We start from the raw sequence: 19,131 nt of genomic DNA, 5'->3' as shown, positions 1-19,131 counted from the left end.
ATTATTTCTGGATTCATAGACAACACTGTAGGAGTAGGGCTTTGGTTTAGAAGCTATTTATTTTAAATTAACAATACAAAAGAGGAGGGTTCTTTCCACTAAAGTTCCCCTCCCAAGACCAACCCCCAGGCACCGGTATTTGAAACTAAGTCTCTGTAGAGAACCTGACAGGAAACCTTCAGACAAAAATCCAGAGTCCCTGGCCACATGTCCCTGCCCTTATTTTCCCAAATAACAGTATTTCTTGTTCTAGCTCTGTGAGGAAGCCAAAGAAAGCCTGTTGGGAAGAGAACTGGAGAATAGCCACATTTACCAGTGATAGCTCACAAGGGGCAAGAGGTCTACTTACCCACTGTCCAATAGCAGCCCCCTCATCCTAAGGGACACATGGAGTCTAGAGCCCCAGCTGCCTACCCCACACTGCCCCAGTAGGTCCTGGCATTTTCCTGCCACACAGGTAACAATCGTCTTGCAGTGTGTCTCATAGTTCAGTCCCATAGATGGCTTTGTGACGTAAATATTCTTCTAAACACTGAAGAACATTATCATCCACCTTTGGGTCAAACTTATTGGCCAAGAGGTGATGGTTCTGAAGTATCCAGTGCAGGTCCCCCGACCCATAAACACAGACAGCCCGCTGGTGGATTCCTGAGCAAGATGTATAAGGCGCGCCATTCTCAATGTCTCCCTCATGGTCCTGCCACTTGGTTAGTCTTGCAATAGATCTCATGTCTGATAGGTCAAATTTGCGGTGCAAGGGATCTGATCCAGGCATCCAGGGGGTACGCTGAAGGGTAGCCCAAAGGTGTTCATCAGGACTATAAGTGTCTTTCACCCATTCGATCAGTTGTCGGGCTTTTGAGTTACTTAACACGTGTTCAATGAAGTCTCGAGAAGCCACCATGTATGCATTCCCAGTGAACATGGTTATGTTATTAGGAGGCGGAGTCTTCCTCTTGTTGGTTAGGTACAATGTGTCTGCCACCTCATAGTGATATTTCCAACGGGATGTTTTATGTGGAGGTGGTACCTCTGACTCCATACTGTTCTGCCCTTTCAATAGCTTGAGAGCCTTGACCATCTCAGCATTGGTTTTGATGGGAAAGTCTGTCCCACAAGTGTTCAGGAGGTATTTCCATGGCACAGGGCTCTGGAGCAAGTCTTCCATGCAGTTTAGGTCAGCCTGTACCCTGGACCAGGAAGCATAGACCACTGACACCAATTTACTAGCTATGAAGACATTTGGGAAGCATGACACAATGGCCCTGACTGCCTGCTTAAACGTTTCTGAAGACTTCTGATCCACATGGACACAGTATATGTTCTGAGGGGTGTACACAGCTCGCAGCAACCTTTCAAAATTCTCAATCTTCTCATGAACCACCATGGAGTATGCAATGGGGAAGTTGGCCTCTTCTATGCTCAGTGGGACCTGTATAAACTTCCTCTTGGTCTTGAAGTGCTCACAGTCTGCTGTCATACTAAGGTAGTCTGCCTCTGTGAAGAGCTGCCGCTTCTTCTTAATTTCCAGGTTATTCAACAGAGCCTGGGTCACTGCTTTCTGCTCCCCTCGAATGACCCCTGAACAGTTGATGGAACTCTTTGCTGGCAGCTTCAGGGTCTTGTACAGGAAATCCCTGCAGTACCGGCTTTGAAATTCCTTTGATTCCAGGTCCATGACATCGAAATCACACTTCAATCTGAGGGACAGTTTCAGGGCAATGACAGCCAGCAGCAGGTAGCAGCCCAGGGTCCACATATGATAGTGCCAACAGAGCCTCCTCCATGAAATCATCTTCACAGGTGGGGACCATCAAGCCTCGCCCAGCAGAGGACGCAGTGGGCTCTCTGAACAGAACAAAGAGCCTCTGATTATAAACTAGCTAAACATGTTCCCAGGAATGTCAAGTTCAACTCCAAACTTCTGATGGCAGAAAAGATCTCTTCTCTGGAAAAACAGCTGAGTGAAACCCAGGCAAGAAACCAGTTCCACCCTTACCTCTGGAGAGAGGGAAGCGCAGAGCTGGGTTCCTGGAGTTAAAGGTACAATTAGCTCGAGGAAGCGCCCACCCTTCAGCCGCTTTCCTCCCTCCCACCCCTTGCTGCCCTAGAATGAACTTTTATCTGGAGTCTAGAATTTCTAGGTCTGGAAAAAAATTAAAAGAATTTGACTCTGCCATCAGTTCTAGACTCAAGCCCCTTTAAAAGGAAGCAATATTTCTTGCTTCTGTTTGTTAATATCTATATTAAGACTCTTCACATCCCATATCATTCAAAACTCAGATCCTGTCTCTGGCTAACCTTTTATTTTAAAATATCCCTAAAGAAATATTAAATAGCTGGGCATGGTAGCACACACCTTTAATCCTAGCATTCAGGCAGGAGGCAGAGTTAGGCAGACTTCTGAGTTTGCCCACCTATCTACATAGTGAGTTTCAGGCTGGCATGAGCTACATAGAGAGACTCTGAGGGAAAGAAAACAAAACAAACAAAAAACAAAAAAAAAACAAAAAATAACAACAACAATAATAATCGTAATAATAAGAAATATAAAGCAATTCAATATTTTCCAAAAATTAACAGCAGTCAAATGCTATATCTAATTTAAAATATATCTCTACTCAGAGGTGATCATGATTATGTGCACAGGATATTTAGTATCATCTGTGAACTACGGTCATTTCTAGACACCGTCCTATTTAATCTTCACAACCTACTGGTCATCACTAAACTCTTCATATAAAAACAGAAGCTAAGCTCTTCCCAAGCTAGAAGACCAGAGACTTCTCTCCATTCTGCCTTTCCAAGTCTTTATGTCTATGAATTAGCCCGGTGCTTATCCCACACACCACACCTACTTTTTAGATAAAACACAAGGTCTTGAATATCACCAAAAAAAACCAAAAAACAAAAACAACAACAACAAAAAAAAAAACAGATTTAACAGGGGAAGAAAATCTACCCCTCCCCCCAAATAACTTAAAAGTATAACACATCCTTCCAGCAGGGTCATCTCTTTGAGAACATAAAATTATATCCTTTTCAGTAGTAACTCTTGGGGATAAGATTTAAAGAGAAGGAAAATGAAGAGAGCTCTCACCTTTGGTACCTTCTTGGCTGCTTAGGGGAGCTTTCTCCAGTGTTGTGAGTCCGTGGAGTGAAGGCTAGTTCGGTTCTACAGAGGTGCAAATTGACACTACAGCCTCTGCCTTCTGACCTCCCAGGCTAGTGCTCATGTTCACAAGAAGTCCAAGGAGCTCGCGAGGCTCCTGTTAGACCTATGTAAAGGAGAGAGCAGCAGGTGGCTCTGTCACTCACCTTTTGACTTCCTGTTCACAGGAAGAGGGAGTGAACTTAAGCAAACCGTTCAGGACTGTATTCTCAAGGACTAGTCATTCTGGGAGGTGAAGGGACAGGAACAACGCTGGCCACGTCTGAGAAAACAATAAAGCATTTCAATCAGAAACCAGAAGAGCTCAGTTTCTGCCTATGCTCTCCTGCCCTGGCACTAATCACTAGAAACTCAGTGTTCATGCAAACCTTTCCCTCTCCCACCCAACACACAGCTATCACAGATATACCCTGACTCCTTTTGTTTGGGAGTAAAACTGTCACTCCTCGTATTCCTGGGACAACCCAGGAGGCAGAGATAACATAAATGCCCAAGCATTCATTCTCTCTCTCTCTCTCTCTCTCTCTCTCTCTCTCTCTCTCTCTCTGGAGGATGAAAAGGAAGAATCAGCTGGGCATGGTGGTGATGGAGCCTTTAATCCCAGCACTCAGGGGACAGGCTGGTGAGTCTCTATGAACCTCAAGGCTAGCATTGGCTGCATAGTGAGTTAGCCAGGTAGCCAAGGCTATATAGTGAGACCTTGTCTCAGAAAGACAAACAAAAGAAAGAAAATATGAAGCACTATATGTATGCTAGCATTTCAGCACCAGTGTATGCAAGGGAGTACAGGAAAGGAACTGTTGGTATATGACTCCATGGTATGGTTAAGGGGAAGTTTTTTATGGGGGGGGGGTGGATTTAGAGTCCAGAACAGAGAGAAAAGAAAGGATATGGCTACTAGAAAGAAAATATCCAAACACATCTGGAAGAGTTCAAAGCAGAAATGAGCAGTTTGAGCCTGGCCAGGGCTATCTGCTGGAGGGTCAAAGGGAAAGACTTTGTCCCTGACAAAGAGGATGGGAGCCTGGGGAAGTGAGAAGAGCTAAGAAATGTTTAACAAGTAGGAACTGGGAGACCCCGGAGGCCAGCATGGGCTTTGTATGCAGCCACAGATATGTGTCAGTGGCGTCACATGTCCCTTCTGCCAGAGCTAAGGGAAATGGTGCCTTTGGGTCCATTGGAACCTGCTTTTCAAGTCCCTGAGGAATACTTGCTTTTATCTAGAAATTCTCCTGTAGTCCAGCTTGAGCTCATTTCTAGACATATGGCCAGCCTGATGTGTAAATACGGACTGTCTGAGACCTAACACTAAAAAAAGACAGCCTGATGTGTAAATACAGACTGTCTGAGACCCAACACTAAAGAAAGAAAGACAGCCTATCCGAGATCTAACACTAAAGAAAGACACTTGAAGATAGAAAGGCTTCACATGTTTGGCAGAATAGTGAGAAAATTGCCATTTAGAAAAGTGACCTACAAATTCTTTTTAATCTTCATCTAAATCTGAATGGAATTCCAAAGAGAAATGGGAAGGGGGACCTCTAAAATGTATATGGAAAAACAAAAGACTAAGAGAATTACAACGGGAGGAACAAAAATGCAGGTACTAGACCTTTCAGAATACCTGAGTTCAAAGTTTACTACAGAGACATTGTTACAAAAACAGTGTGCTCCTAGAGTAAAAACAGACAATGGTACAAGGGAACAGAAGACTTAGAGTAAATCTACACTGAGCTCAGAGTGATGAGCACATCTTTAATCACAGCACACAGGAGGCAGAGACAGCTGGGCCAGCTGGGTCTACAAAGCAAGTTTCAGTACAGTCAGGGCTACATAGAGAGACCCTGTCTCAAAACAAAACAAAAAAAGAAATCTACATGGAAACTGTCCTTGAATTCTTGATGAAGAATGGCCAAAACTATTCATTGAAGGAAGACAGCCTCATTCACACGTGGTACTGAGAAAACTGGGAAGCTGAAACTAGATCATTACCTGGCAACCCCCGGTGCAAAAACCAACTCAAGACAGGTAAGAAACCCTCATGGAAGACCTGAAACTTAGAAACGTCCAGAGGAAAACAAAAGAACAATGCTTCAAGATTTTAGAGATAAGAGCAAGAATTGACAGACAGGTTTAAAAAGCTTCCTCACACGGTTGGAAATGTTGCTCAGTGCCTAAGCATACTTGCTACTCCTTGAAGAGGACCATAGTTTTGTTTGGTTCCCAGATCCCACTTCTGCCTGTAACTCCAGATCCAGAAGATCCAGCGCCCTCTTCTGGCCTCCAAAGTAACCTGCACTCACATGGCTTATACTCATACAAGCACACATAAACACATAATAAAAACATCTTTAAAAAGAAATTCAACAATAAATAATCCAATCAACAAGTGGGCAAAGAACTTAACACTTTCCCAATTAATGCAAATAGCTAATAAATACATGAGAAAATGTACCCAATCCTTAGTCATCAGCAAAATGGAAATCATCAAGATTCAATCTTACTCCAGTCAGCATAGCTAGAATAAGAAAAACCAATATTGGTAGGGTTGGTGAACCCTTGTACATTGATAGTGGGAATGTAAATTAGTCCAGCCACTATGGAAATCAGTATGTGAATTCCTCAAAAGAAAAACATAAAAATGAAACTATGTGACCCAGCTATACCATATCTGAGTATACACCTGAAGGTACCAAAGTCAGCTTACCATGGAGACACTTGCAGACTCTTGCTTATTGTAGCACAACTTAAAACAGCCAAGTTAAAGAATCTACCTATATTCCCATCAATAGATGAACAGAAAAAACAGAGTCATAAAGTCATGTTTACTCTCCTGTGGACTCTGGCATGGAGAGGGGACACAGAATGGAGGTTTATGAAAGTAACACGGGGCTATTAAGGATATGGAAAGGCAAAGAAAATGTGGGGGGAAACACAAGGTAATATAATCAAATGAGTATAATCAAAGCACATTACATACATGAGCTGACATAATGAGACTCTTTACTTTGTACAGTGTACACTAATTTGGAAAACTTATTTGTCCAAAATCAAGAGTCCCCTTTGTCTGTTTATGGTGGCTATAGAAACCAGTGGGTCACAGAAATACACACAGCCATCCAGAGGGTAGATCTCACTATGGCATCTGACAGATGCGTGTTGCTGATAGTTTAAAGAACAGGTTGCACTAGGGGATATTGGGCTTCACGGAAACCCTCTGATGTGGTCTTTGCAATGAAGTCTGGGCAATGTCTTCTTCAAAGCTGCTGGCATTTGCGTCATCCCCAGATATCTCTAACAAGGAGCAGTATCCCCTGACAAATGTCTGAATAAAACAATTGAGTGTAAGAGACTTTATCTAGGAGGTTGGGCGCCCAGATCTGCGGTATAGCATAATATGAAGTTCTGGGTCTAATCACCAGCACCCCAAACCCAAAGGAACTAGGTGATAACTGCTATGGGGTGACATTCAGGCAGGAGCCATTCGAAGTAGCTATTACTCTACCATTCCTTGGCTGGAGAAATCAAAAAATGGAGCATAGCGAAAACTGAAGTTTGCGTAGAGAGCCCTTATTAGTTTAAACTCGGAGCTCTGAGGAAGGGAGCATTGCTCAGCTAGAGCTAAGGTCTGTCTCTAGCACTGCAGCCCTAGGCTGAGATCCAGACCTCTTAGAGGGTGGCAGGGGTCGTTCCTGTAAACTGTTCATAGTGCAGGTACAAAAATAAAATGAACGTCTTTCGAGGGGTCAGTAGGCGTTGACGTGGTGATGCTCAAACCGGAAATAGAAAAAGAACCGGAAGTCTCCCCTTCAGCCTGGCTGTCTTTTACTAGCGTCCCCTACTGGCAGATCCTAGCAAGGACACTGCTAGCAAACCAGACTGGTTTTCAGTCCTGCTGCCAGGATCACAAAATAAAGTCTGGGGAGACCGTCCTGGGGAGACCTTAGTACATTTCTGCTGCTCTCAGCACAGGAGCAGATTTTTTTCTTGTCTTCCCAGCATTTTCTGACCAGAGGTGGAAACCCACCAAAAGCAATGGAGGTGTGTCAGTTTCTCTCGGCGCCCCTTCTTTCAATGGCCCAGCTTCATGGTTTTGTCTTCTGCCAGCTTCTGGGGTCTTTATTCTCATGACTTTCTATTGTTGACCTATAAAAATCTCTGGGGAAAAATATTAAAACATAAACACCTGGCTCCCAAAATCCAAGCCTATAAAACCCCTCCAATATCTTTTTAGATGGCTTTTATCTGCTAGTCAGTCACCTCTAGTTCCTTTTCTGCCCCCTCCCAAAACTGCATCGTGCAGTCAATAAAGAAAACATATTTAGAATATTTTATTCTTAAGATAACCCAAATATTTTTGCACCAGGGAGCTGGGCAACTCCACAGCCTTCTGTGCACAGCCCACCAGGAGAGAGTGCTCTCCCAGCAGTGCTTTTACTTCTGAGTGTGGAGGTGAGATTTCACCTTCACTCTGGAGGGGAACAACTGGGAGCCACAAGGCATAGGATCAGTGGAGCAGCTGGGACAAAGGTCTTCCTGCCGCCATTTGCACCAGGGAGCCAAGTGGCTCCAGAGCCTTCTGTGCACAGATCCTGCCAGGAGAGAGTTGGTCTCCCAGGAGTACAGACACAGGCTTACAGGCCCACAGGAGGGACAAGCTCCAGCCACAGACAGCAAGACCAATGAACACCAGAGATAACCAGGTGGCGAAAGACAAGCACAAGAACCCTACCAACAGAAACCAAGGCTACTTGGCAACATCAGAACCCAGCTCTCCCACCACAGCAAGTCCCAGACACCCCAACACACCAGAAAAGCAAGAATTGGATTTAAAATCGTATCTCATGATGCTGATAGAAGACTTCAAGAAGTTCTTAAATAACTCCCTTAAAGAAATTCAGGAGAACATGGGTCAACAGGTAAAAGCCCTTAAAGAGGAAACACAAAAATCCCTTAAAGAATTACAGGGAAATACAATCAAGTGAAGGAACTGAACAAAATCATACAGGATCTAAAAGTAGAAGTAGAAACAATAAAGAAATCACAAAGTGAGACATCTCTGGAGATAGAAAACCTTGGAAAGAATTCAGGAGTCACAGATGCCAGCATCAACAACAGAATACAAGAGATAGAAGAAAGAATTTCAGGTGCTGAAGATACCATAGAAAACATTGACTCAATAGTCAAAGAAAATGCAAAATGCATAAAGCTTGTAACCAAAAACATCCAGGAAATCCAGGACACAATGAGAAGAGCAAACCTAAGGATTATGGGTATAGAAGAGAACAAAGATTTACAACTTAAAGAGCCACTAAATATCTTCAACAAAATTATAGAAGAAAACTTTCCTTACCTAAAGAAAGAGATGCCCATGAACATACAAGAAGCCTACAGAACTCCAAACAGACTGGACCAGACCAGAAAGTCCTCCCAGTACATAATAATAAAAACACCAAATGCACTAAACAAAGAAAGAATATTAAAAGCAGTAAGAGAAAAAGGCCAAGTAACTTATAAAGGCAGACCTATCAGAATCACACCAGACTTCTCACCAGAGACGATGAAAGCTAGAAGATCCTGGGCAGACCTCACACAGACCCTAAGAGAACACAAATGTCAGCCCAGACTACTATACCCAGCAAAATTCTCAATCACCATAGATGGAGAAACCAAGATATTCCATGATAAAACCAAACTTACACAATATCTTTCCACAAATCCTGCCCTACAAAGGATAATAGATGGAAAACACCAACCCAGGAGGGGAAACTACACCCTAGAAAAAACAAGAAGTAATCTTCTTCCAACAAACCCAAAAGAAGATAACCTCACAAACATAAAAATAACACCAAAAATAAGAGGAAGCAACAATCACTGTTCCTTAATATCTCTTAACATCAATGGACTCAATTCCCCAATAAAAAGGCATAGACATTTTTCATATAAATCTTCGATTGCATCAAAAAATGTTTGTAATTTCTCTTTCAATTAATGTAGTATTTTTTTATGTCTACCATTTTATCCGCATTATTTTTCATGATAATCTTCAATTTTAACATGTTTTCTATATATTTCTTCTATTTTATCAGAAACATTTTCCATGTAAATCTGATTTTATCACAAAATGTTTTTAATTCCACCTTCAATTAATTTAGAAAGGTTTGGCTTTTTTTTTTTTTTTTTTTTTTTTTTTTTTTTTTTTTTGGTTTTTTGGATTTGGTTATTCAAGACAGGGTTTCTCTGTGTAGCCCTGGATGTCCTGGAACTCACTCTGTAGACCAGGCTGGCCTCAAACACAGAAATCTGCCTGCCTTTGCCTCCCAGAGTGCTACGATTACAGGCGTGTGCCACCACCACCCTGCTAGAAAGTTTTTTTTTTTTTTTATGTCTACCATTTTATCTGTATAATTTCCATGAAATAGTCAATTTTAACGTGTTTTTCTATATATTTCTTGAATTTTATCAGAAATATTTTCCATGTAATCTTTAATTGTACCTGAAAATGTTTATAATTCCACTTTCAATCAGCTTAGAATTATTTTTATGCCTACCATTTTATCTGTATAATCTTCCACGATACTCTCCAATTTTAACATGTATTACTATTATTTCTTCAATTTATCAGAAATATTTTCCATGTAAATCTTTAATTTTATCAGAAAATGTTTATAATTCCACTTTCAATCAACTTAGGAATACTTTTATGCCTACCATTATTATATCTATATAAAAATTTCCATGATAAGCGTCAATTTTAACATGTTTTTCTACATTTTTCTACAATTTTATCAGAAATATTTTCCACATAAATCTTCAGTTCTATCATAAAATGTTTCTACTTCCTTTTTCAATTAATTTAGCAATTTTTTATGTCCACCACTTTACTCTTTAATTTTCCATGACAACTGTCAATTTTAACGTCTTTTTCTATATATCTCTTCTATTTTATCAGAAATATTGTCCATGTAAATCTTAAATTTTATCATAAAATATTTTTCCTTCCTTTTTCAATAAAAGAACGTGCTTTTCAAAAAATAGATAACCCAGATAGCCACTCTTATTTTTGAAATATATGTGAGACTCATGTTAGCCAGTTATGAAAATATTCTGTAGAGATAGTCTGCATGTTAGTGACACCACATGCAGAGTAGTTAAAAGTAAATATAACACTTGGCTGAAAATCTGGGTCTGGGTCTTGGTTCTTCTGGTTCCTGCCTGGAGCAAATGCTTCTGTCAGTCTGTGAGTGGACGGCATCTGTACCATGGGTACCAGCATCAGCACCTGCCATATAGGCTTTTTATAATGCCTTTTTTTAAAATTTCTTTTTCTTAAAATTTTAACTATGTATGTGTGTGTGTGTGTGTGTGTGTGTGTGTGTGTGTGTGTGTACATGTGAGAGCAAATGCCCTTAGCAGCCATAAGAGGGTATTAGATCACATGAAGCTGGAGCTGGGAACTGAACTTGGTTTCTCTGTAAATGAAGTATGTGCTCTTAACCACTGAGCTACATCTCCAGCCCCTGTTGTAACAATAACTCATATGAAGAGCTTGGCAGACACAACCTGACACAAGCAATCCCTCAATAAAGATTATCATTAAATTGGCTTCAGGGTCAGCACACAAAGACTAAATTTACTCACAGAGTAACTCAAGAAAGATATGAATAGCATTTGTGAGTCTAGACTAGTGGTTCTCAACCTGTAGGTGGCAACCCTGTTGAAGTTGAAAGACCCTTTCACAGGAGCCCATATCAGAAATCAAAAATCCTGAATATCAGGTATTTACATTACAATTCATTAAAGTAGCAACATTATGATTATGAAGTAGCAATGAAAATAATTTTATGGTTGGGGCCATCACACCATGAGGAACTGTCTTAAAGAGTCAGAGCATTAGGAAGGTTGAGAACTGCTGGTCTAGACCAAACTATAGTATTGATACTTGTGATAAAGGGAGGAGAAAGGCCCAGAATTCACCCACCCTACTGGAAAGAGAGCCAGGTGTAAGCTGTCACTGTAACATGTCTCCAGAGACAATGAGATCAGGGATGAGCAGCAGCTGACTGTAGCAGGTATAGGAGAGGGGACAGAACGTATGCAAAGGGACACAGGAAGATGAGGACCAGGATGCCTGTGGGGGTCTGGAAGACATGAGGAGAGATGGTCACTGAATCCCATATTAATTTCATGTTGGTTCTGAAGGGAAGATATAACACTGGCAAGAAGGAAAACGGGCCAGTCCCCAGCCAGATGCCCAGGCACATCTCAAGGCAAAAGCCATACTTTAAGGATGAGCCCTGTCACTGGGGTCCTTAACCCCTCTGAGGACTGAAAATTGGAACTAGCTGAGCCTAAAAATGGTCTTCCAAGGTCCAGGAAGACATGAAAATACTTAGGAACTTCTTTTAAAATGTGATAGTATTCACCGACTTGGTGTTTCCTAAATGAAAGCTACGCATACTGAGTATAAGGGCAGGCGTCAGGTTCCCCGCCAGGATTACCACTTGGCTGCTGCTTTTGAAACTCATCTAGCCAGACTCTCAAATTCTTACCTCCCCATCCTAAGTTCAGTCTTTATGTCAGGGAAACAACTCAGAATTACAAGTTCTAAGTTCCAGTTGTAGGAATGGAAATAATGAGCCAGGCTCATCATGGGGAGTCCAGGAAGACAGTACAGTTTAGTGTTAACCTCCATCTCCATGGAGGTTCGGGAGACACTGCAGATCCAACAGAACAGCAGCCACAAAGGGCCTTGGCTTCAGGATCTAACCAACTGGCACTAAATGTATGTATCAGCAATCACATTTCACATTTATTTTGCTTGGGTCAGATGTGAACTTCAAGGTCATAGTCTTTGTTTCTGCTCCCGCTCAGAACTTAGTCATAGGCAATAGAATTTGGAGGCTTTTCAGAACAAAGTGTTTTTTTGCAGGGTGGGTCATGGGTGTCAAGGGTCGTAGGTAGCAAGGCCAGTCCCAGTTGTCTTTACAGAAAAGGCTATGACTCAGAGAGATAGTGGCTCCCTGAAGCAAGCAACTCTCTCTCTCTCTCTCTCTCTCTCTCTCTCTCTCTCTCTCTCTCTCTCTCTCTCTCTCTCTCTCTTACACACACACACACACACACACAGCCAAAATAATTGTAACTAACACAACATTAAATGGATTGACTTTGCTTAACAGACTGTTTTTAAAGTCATGGTTTCTCTCACTTTGTAACCCAGGCTACCCTAGAATGTTCCATCCTTCTGCTTCACTTTGGAGTGCTGGGACTACAGGTCAATGTACCTCAATGCCTGGTTCTTAATCAACATTCCCTGAAGTCTCATAAGATAGGATTGAAGCTGTGTTAATGCTGACATGAAGTTGACTCCTCTTGGGAAGTGACCTGAATAGACCCAGCAGCAGGTGATGTGGAGCTTGGGTCCTATTTGAGCCTTTTGTCCACTCCCGTGACCTACAGTCCTTCTTAGGGAGAGCTGCTGAGTCGAGGCACAGCTGAAAGACTGATGATCTCAGTCCCTGTTCAAAAGGAGCCCAGAGTCTTGCATAGTGGAAACCCTTGGGAACAGATGATTATAAAGTCATTTGTAAAATAAAGAGATATACACTGGATATCATGGAAGTCCAGAGGCAAAAAGTGAAGAGATAATTCTGAAAATATAACTGCTCACACACACACACACACACACACACACACTAATCTTTTCAGTAGCAAATGAAACATGTATTTCTAGGGCCCTCTCTGGAATGGGTCCACCCTGTGCAGTGCCATCAATGAACCCTCTGGGTACTCTAGATGGACTGGCATATGTGTTAATTACGACAATTGTGCTATTCTGACATCCGCTCTGCACAGGATAATCTGTACATGTCTGGGTGGGATATAGACGGGAGGGGAGTGGGAGGCCCACGAAGCCCTCTCTCATCTCTACATACCTGCCTGCCAAGGAGGCAAAGGGTGACTTCTACTGGGAGGGGAGGTCACACAGACTGGTCATGGTCCTGTCATTAGCTACTTGTCTTGTTGCTGATACAAAATAGCTGACAACAGTAACTTGAGGAAGGATGGGTTGTTTGGGGTCATAGTTGAAGCATACAGCTCATCGTGGCAAGGAGGACATGGCAGTGGAATGTGAGTCGTTAGTTGGTCACACTGTACCCACAGTCAGGAAGCAGAGAGACGGGGTGTTCTGCTCCCCTTGTTTTTATTCAGGCCAGGACACTAGTCCATCTAGGTGCCACCCACATCTAGGGTGGGTCTTCCCAACTCCATTAGCTTAATCTAAACTCTCTTTCATAGACATGCCCAGACATTTGTCTCCTGGAAGATTCTGCATCACGTCAGGTTGAAACTTGATACTACCCTTTAGAGATCCTGTCTCCAACTTGCCTTCGAATGCTAAAGCTTCAGCTCAGGAGCTATGTTCCCTGCCACAGGCCTCTCGGGGATCCCTGGACATTCAACTGTCATGTGGCCTTCGTGGGAAGCTAGAGCTTGCCTTGCAAGTGGTCCTCGGGAACTCGGGACACTCTTCCTGCCACCTTATCTATATGACTTACGGGTGTGTTGTTAAACATACCATGGAAAATGACAGACCACAGAGTTATGACGTTTAAGAAGCAATGAGCAATAAACAAGCAAACATAGGTGTGGATGTGTATTAGAGACTTTTACCTCGGGGAAGGGAAAGAGAGGCTTGTTTGAGTTCCCACTTTGGAAGATACAGCTGTCATGGATGGGAAGACATAGTGGCTGGGTTGGCTCCACCTGTGGTTGTGGGAACTTGGGAACTCTTGTTCATATCTTGATGGATCACAAGAGAACCTGGGTCAGAACCAGAGGTAAATATCACGTTTCTGGCCATCCCCTAGAGACCCACTTCTGAGAGTTAGGCCACAGTGTCAGATGCCCCATAACCCTTCAGAACAGTGTTACCTGCTGGAGACATATGCCTAGACACTTGTGAAGGGGGAGAAGGGCACAGATAACATTCAAGCCAGAATAGTATGAGAAGTATCAAAAAAAGCAAGGGCTCCAGTGACCATGTGACCTAAACCGTCTCCATGGGAGAGAGTAGAGATCCTGGAGGGCATCCTAGAGGTGGTACTGAGGAGCATACCTGATGGGGAAGCACATGGTAGTTGGCAGACAGTTGGAGGGAAAGGATTGCCAGACTTCAGGCCTACGCACACTGCACATTTTTTCCACCTTCAAAGGCACATTTTTTCTTTGCTCCCTGTGGATACTGCTGTCAGTTCCTGAAAATGGTCAGGCTCTTTCTGAACGTTGGACCTCATGTTGGGCCAGTCTTCTCCATCAGCCTCCTCTGAGCTGCTGGGTAGATTGTACTTCCACTAGTGGCCTCTTGCCCTTCCCTTGTTGCCTAGTCTATAGACAGTCTCCTTCCAGGACTTCTGTCTCTACCTTGTGTAGGTGAATTGTGTAAGGGAAGAAAGTGACTTGTAAAAAATGGCAGAGCTCCAGGTAATGGGTTCACCTCAGGCAATGCAGTGTGTGTGTGTGTGTGTGTGTGTGTGTGTGTGTGAGAGAGAGAGAGAGAGAGAGAGAGAGAGAGAGAGAGAGAGAGAGAGACTGGGGATCAAATCCAGGGCCTCTAAATCCTCTGTCTCTAAACTTCACCCTCAGCCCACAAATCAGCTTGGAAGTGGTCTCGTTGGCCCCACCCTCTTTGCCTTGGGTGAAATGTGTAAATGCTTAACCGGATGAGTCCTGCCCAACTCTGTAGGAAGAAAGGTTGAAAGGCGTTTCAGCCAGGCAGGGTGGCTTGCACCTGCAGTCACTGCATTCCAGAGGCTGAATCAGGATTGCTAGAATTTTTGAGACTAGCCTAGACTAGACACAAGTTTCAGATGAATCTGGATTATAATCTGAGACCCTATCTCAAACGAGAATGAACGAACCCTGGCCATCTGGTCCCACTGGGGAGCTTGACACCAAAGCAATGACCTGAGTTTAAACCCCAGGACTCACAGGGTGAGACGGAAAAAAGAAATCCGCACGCATGCAACGAGTGATCTTGATAATCATGTTCGTAGCAAAGAAAGCAAACAAATCAGTCCTAATTGCCTTAAAAGATTTTATTTCCTCCATTAGGAACTAGTTTATTTTGGCCAAACTGAAAGAGTACCTTGTGTGCTAGTTAAATAAGACACCGTTGAGAACTCTAATTACTTTCCTGCTTGCAGTGAGACTAATAGAAAACTTATTGTGACCTGTGTAATCGCTCAAGAAATGACAAATGAAGGGCACGAAGGAAGCACCGAGCTGTTACAACACAAATCGGGTAGAACATTTTAACTAAGGATTAACTTGATTGCTGGTTCTCTGTGGAGAATAATAAGGAAGGAGAATAAAAAGGAGGAGGAAGAGGAGGAGGAGAAACAGGAGAAGGAGGAGGAAGAGGAGGAGGAGGAAGAGGAGCAGCTCGGCAGTGCTGTTAGCAAAGGAAGACAAAGTGTAACTGGAAGGGCCCGGTGAGGTGGCTCAGTGGCTAAGCTCACTGACTCCTCTGCCAGAGGATTCGGGTTCAGTTCCTAGCACCCACAGGAAGGCTCAGGGATCCAACACCTTTCTCTGACCTCCTCCTGCACCAGTGGTACATGGATAGACATGAGAGTGAAACGCTCATACACATGGAAAAAGAAAATCTAAAAAGAAGTGGAACGGAGGTCAGAGGGCTGAAGGGAAACAGAAGGAAGAACAGGCAGGATAAGGGATGGGGGCGGGGTGGGGCAGGGAGGGGAGGGGTAGGGAGGGGAGGGGCGGGGCAGGAAACCAACCAGTGGCAGGTACCAAAGTTTTCCAAGGGAGAAGCAGGAAGGAGCACTGCAGGATGTTGACTGGAGCCAGAAAGCCCCTAGTTAGTTGGCACCCCATTTCTCATGCTGTGAGACCTTGGTCTACTGTGTACTTCCTGAAAGGAAATAAATGAGGAACCAAATAATATCCAGGCTTACAGCCCAGTGTCATTCCAGGAGACCCTCTGTGTGCCAAACAGGATTAGTCACCTCTATAAGTCTGAGTTCTTGGACTGGGGATATAGCTCAAGGCTAGATCGTTTTCCTAGCATTTGCAAGGCCCTCTGTCCAAGGCTCAGGGCTGTAGACAGTGCTGGTACGCTTTCCAGATTTCCATTCATGTCACATGCAAAAACCAAACCTCTGATTCTGAGCCTGAGAGACAGCTACTTGCTTCTTCTCTTCACTCTTGGACCCTGCTGCCCCACATCTTCATCCTGTCATAGCCACAACTCCAAATCCTTCTGTGGCAGCAGAGAAAGAAAAGGCAAAAGACAAAAGCCAGGAGGCTGCCTGGGGAGCCACTGCCAAAGGCGGGATGGACATGGAGAGATCATAAGTAAATGAGCCATCCTGGGCACCGGAAGAGGGGCTGTGAGAGGACGAAGTGTGAAAAAGCACTACAGAAGGAGGGCTGCAGAGGGAGGACTGCAGAGGGAGGGCTGCAGAGGGAGGGCTGCAGAGGGAGGACTGCAGAGGGAGGACTGCAGAGGGAGGGCTGCAGAGGGAGGGCTGCAGAGGGAGGGCTGCAGAGGGAGGACTGCACAGGGAGGGCTGCAGAGGGAGGACTGCACAGGGAGGACTGCACAGGGAGGACTACACAGGGAGGGCTGCAGAGGGAGGACTGCACAGGGAGGACTGCACAGGGAGGACTGCACAGGGAAGGCTGCAGAGGGAGGGCTGCAGAGGGAGGGCTGCAGAGGGAGGGCTGCGGAGGGAGGGCTGCAGAGGGAGAACTGCACAGGGAGGATTGCAGAGGGAGGGCTGCAGAGGGAGGGTTGCAGAGGGAGGGCTGCAGAGGGAGGACTGCAAAGGAGGACTGAGAAGTCTCTGAATCCAAATCTGAAAACCTTCTGACCCCAAGTTCACAGTGGCAACCTTGAGTTCAATGCCCAGTCAGAAAGGAAAAGACATTTAAAATACTTCAAGTTAAAAACATGACTTCCTGCAAATTTACACGGGGCATAGCAAAGGCTGACTCAGCTTACTGATGAATAAACAAGCAGTTAAATGGCAGGGCTGGTTTAAAAGCATGCTGAGAAACCAGATTTCTGTAGACAGAGAGGAAAGTTCCTAGCTAAGATCAAAAACTGATAAGTAACTACAGGGTGACACCAAGCAGTAGTATTTGGTCAGGTCTTCCACCAGGCAGAAATTATCTCCCTCTCTAGCAAACAAGATGTAGAAATTAACGTGAAATTTTACCAAGAGTGAGCCTTTAACAAACAGCAAATACCTAAGTCAAACAAAATCGTGTCTTCCAAGGTCAGTGGCTCCCCACTATGCATGGAATCTTACTCATATACACAATTATGCATAGGCATAAGGTGGTGAAGAGAGGACTCTCCTTAAAAGGTGATTAGAAGACAGGTTTATTTTGAAAATTATTTCATACTAGATCAGCCTTCTTTATCAGGTATTCTTTATATCCGAATGTGCTGGCAATACTGTTGCATAGAAACTGTCTACATTTGATTGTTACCAAGGATAAGGACACTTGAACCATTGTCCAGAGATAAAAGTACATGTAGTTAGATGTGTGTTGGGTAGAGGAGGTTCTGAGATTGCTGGGTACATTGTTTAGAGAGGAGGATGTGTGCACAGTATATGCAGGTGAAAGAACTAGGCTTCCAATGATTATCAGGGGTGTGTGTGTGTATGTGTGTGTGTGTGTTTGTTTGTTTGTTTGTTTGTCTCTATGTGTGTCTGTGTAACCCAAACCAAATAAGATTCCAAACACACACACACACACACAATGTAATTTAAAAAAAAGAATATCCTTGGGTTGTAGAGATGTCTCCTTCTGGATCCCTGGAAAACCACCCAGGGTTAAGACCCTGGGTGGACATAGTGGCCTATTGATAATTACAGCTTGTGTAAGTGGGGACAGGTGATTCCCAGAGCAAACAAGCTAGCTAGCCTAGCTGAAAGGGTTAGCTCAGAGTTCTGCTGGAGTCTGTGCCTCACTGTGTAAGAGGGAAAGCTACCAAGGAAGATATCCAACATCAGCGTCTGGCCTACATATGCACAACCATGTATATGAGAACACACATTGTTTTAGTTAGGGTTTTAGTGCTGTGAACAGACACCATGACCAAGGCAACTCTTATAAAGGACAACATTTAATTGGGCCTAGTTAACAGCTTCAGTGGTTCAGTGTATTATCGTCAAAGTAGGAAGCATGCAGTGTCCAGGCAGGCGTGGTGCTGGAGAAGAAGCTGAAAGCTCTACTTCTTGTTCTGAGGGCAAACAGAAGACTCTCAGGCAGCCAGAAGGAAGTCTCCAAGCCCACCCCACAGTGACACACTTCCTTCAACAAGGCCACACCTCCGAATAGTGCCACTCCCTGGGCCAAACATACTTAAATCACCACACACATATATATGTACACCACACACACAGACACACACAAAGAATAAATACCCTTACATGATAACCAACAAACATGTTGCCAATCTTTTGTTCTCAGTTCCAACTATTAAGTAATTATCTTAATTGTGATAATGTTGAGCCATTTTCCTTCAGAGAAAAGTACATTTCTCAGAAGGCTGTAGTGGTTCTTACTGTGATTGGGAGTATCAGCCAGTCAAGGGTGCTCAGCAAGTCCTATCTCAAAAATAAAATAAGATAAGCCAAAAACAGAGGGAATTTTAGGTATAGCCTGAAGTCACGTTGAAGAACATTTAAGATGTTCCATCTTGGATTGATGACAACATACAAGGACTGCTCAGGACTGACCAACCACGTGGCTCTTCAGACTGAGCACTCTTTATGTTGGCTATGGCTATGTTTCTAAGACCAATGTTGTTGGAGTCCAGTGGGTCGCAGACATGACAAGCAGACTCATTCAGTGGCCTTGAAACTGTCTTCTGTGTCTTTTCCTAATTGTCACACTTCACATCTGAGCAGACTCCTGAGTTA

The 19,131-nt window shown here is 43.7% G+C and overlaps 1 protein-coding gene across 1 annotated transcript; it reads right to left on the bottom strand.

The window, feature by feature from the left end:
- Positions 1 to 481: 481 nt before the first annotated feature.
- Gcnt3 (glucosaminyl (N-acetyl) transferase 3, mucin type) lies at positions 482 to 1,820 on the bottom strand. Its single transcript, XM_052187900.1, has one exon. The coding sequence runs from the start codon at positions 1,793 to 1,795 to the stop codon at positions 482 to 484; it is 1,314 nt and encodes a 437-aa protein (XP_052043860.1). The 5' UTR covers positions 1,796 to 1,820.
- Between the last annotated feature and the right edge of the window lie 17,311 nt (positions 1,821 to 19,131).

The sequence above is a fragment of the Apodemus sylvaticus genome, chromosome 7, assembly GCF_947179515.1.
Source record: "Apodemus sylvaticus chromosome 7, mApoSyl1.1, whole genome shotgun sequence".
In the NCBI taxonomy this organism is placed as follows: Eukaryota; Metazoa; Chordata; class Mammalia; order Rodentia; family Muridae; genus Apodemus; species Apodemus sylvaticus.
The sequence above is the reverse complement of the archived record's forward strand: the minus strand, read 5'-3'. Positions and strand labels throughout refer to the sequence as shown.

Excerpts from the sequence above, each read along its gene's own strand:
- Gcnt3 (XM_052187900.1), bottom strand. The coding sequence starts at position 1,795 with ATGATTTCATGGAGGAGGCTCTGTTGGCACTATCATATGTGGACCCTG.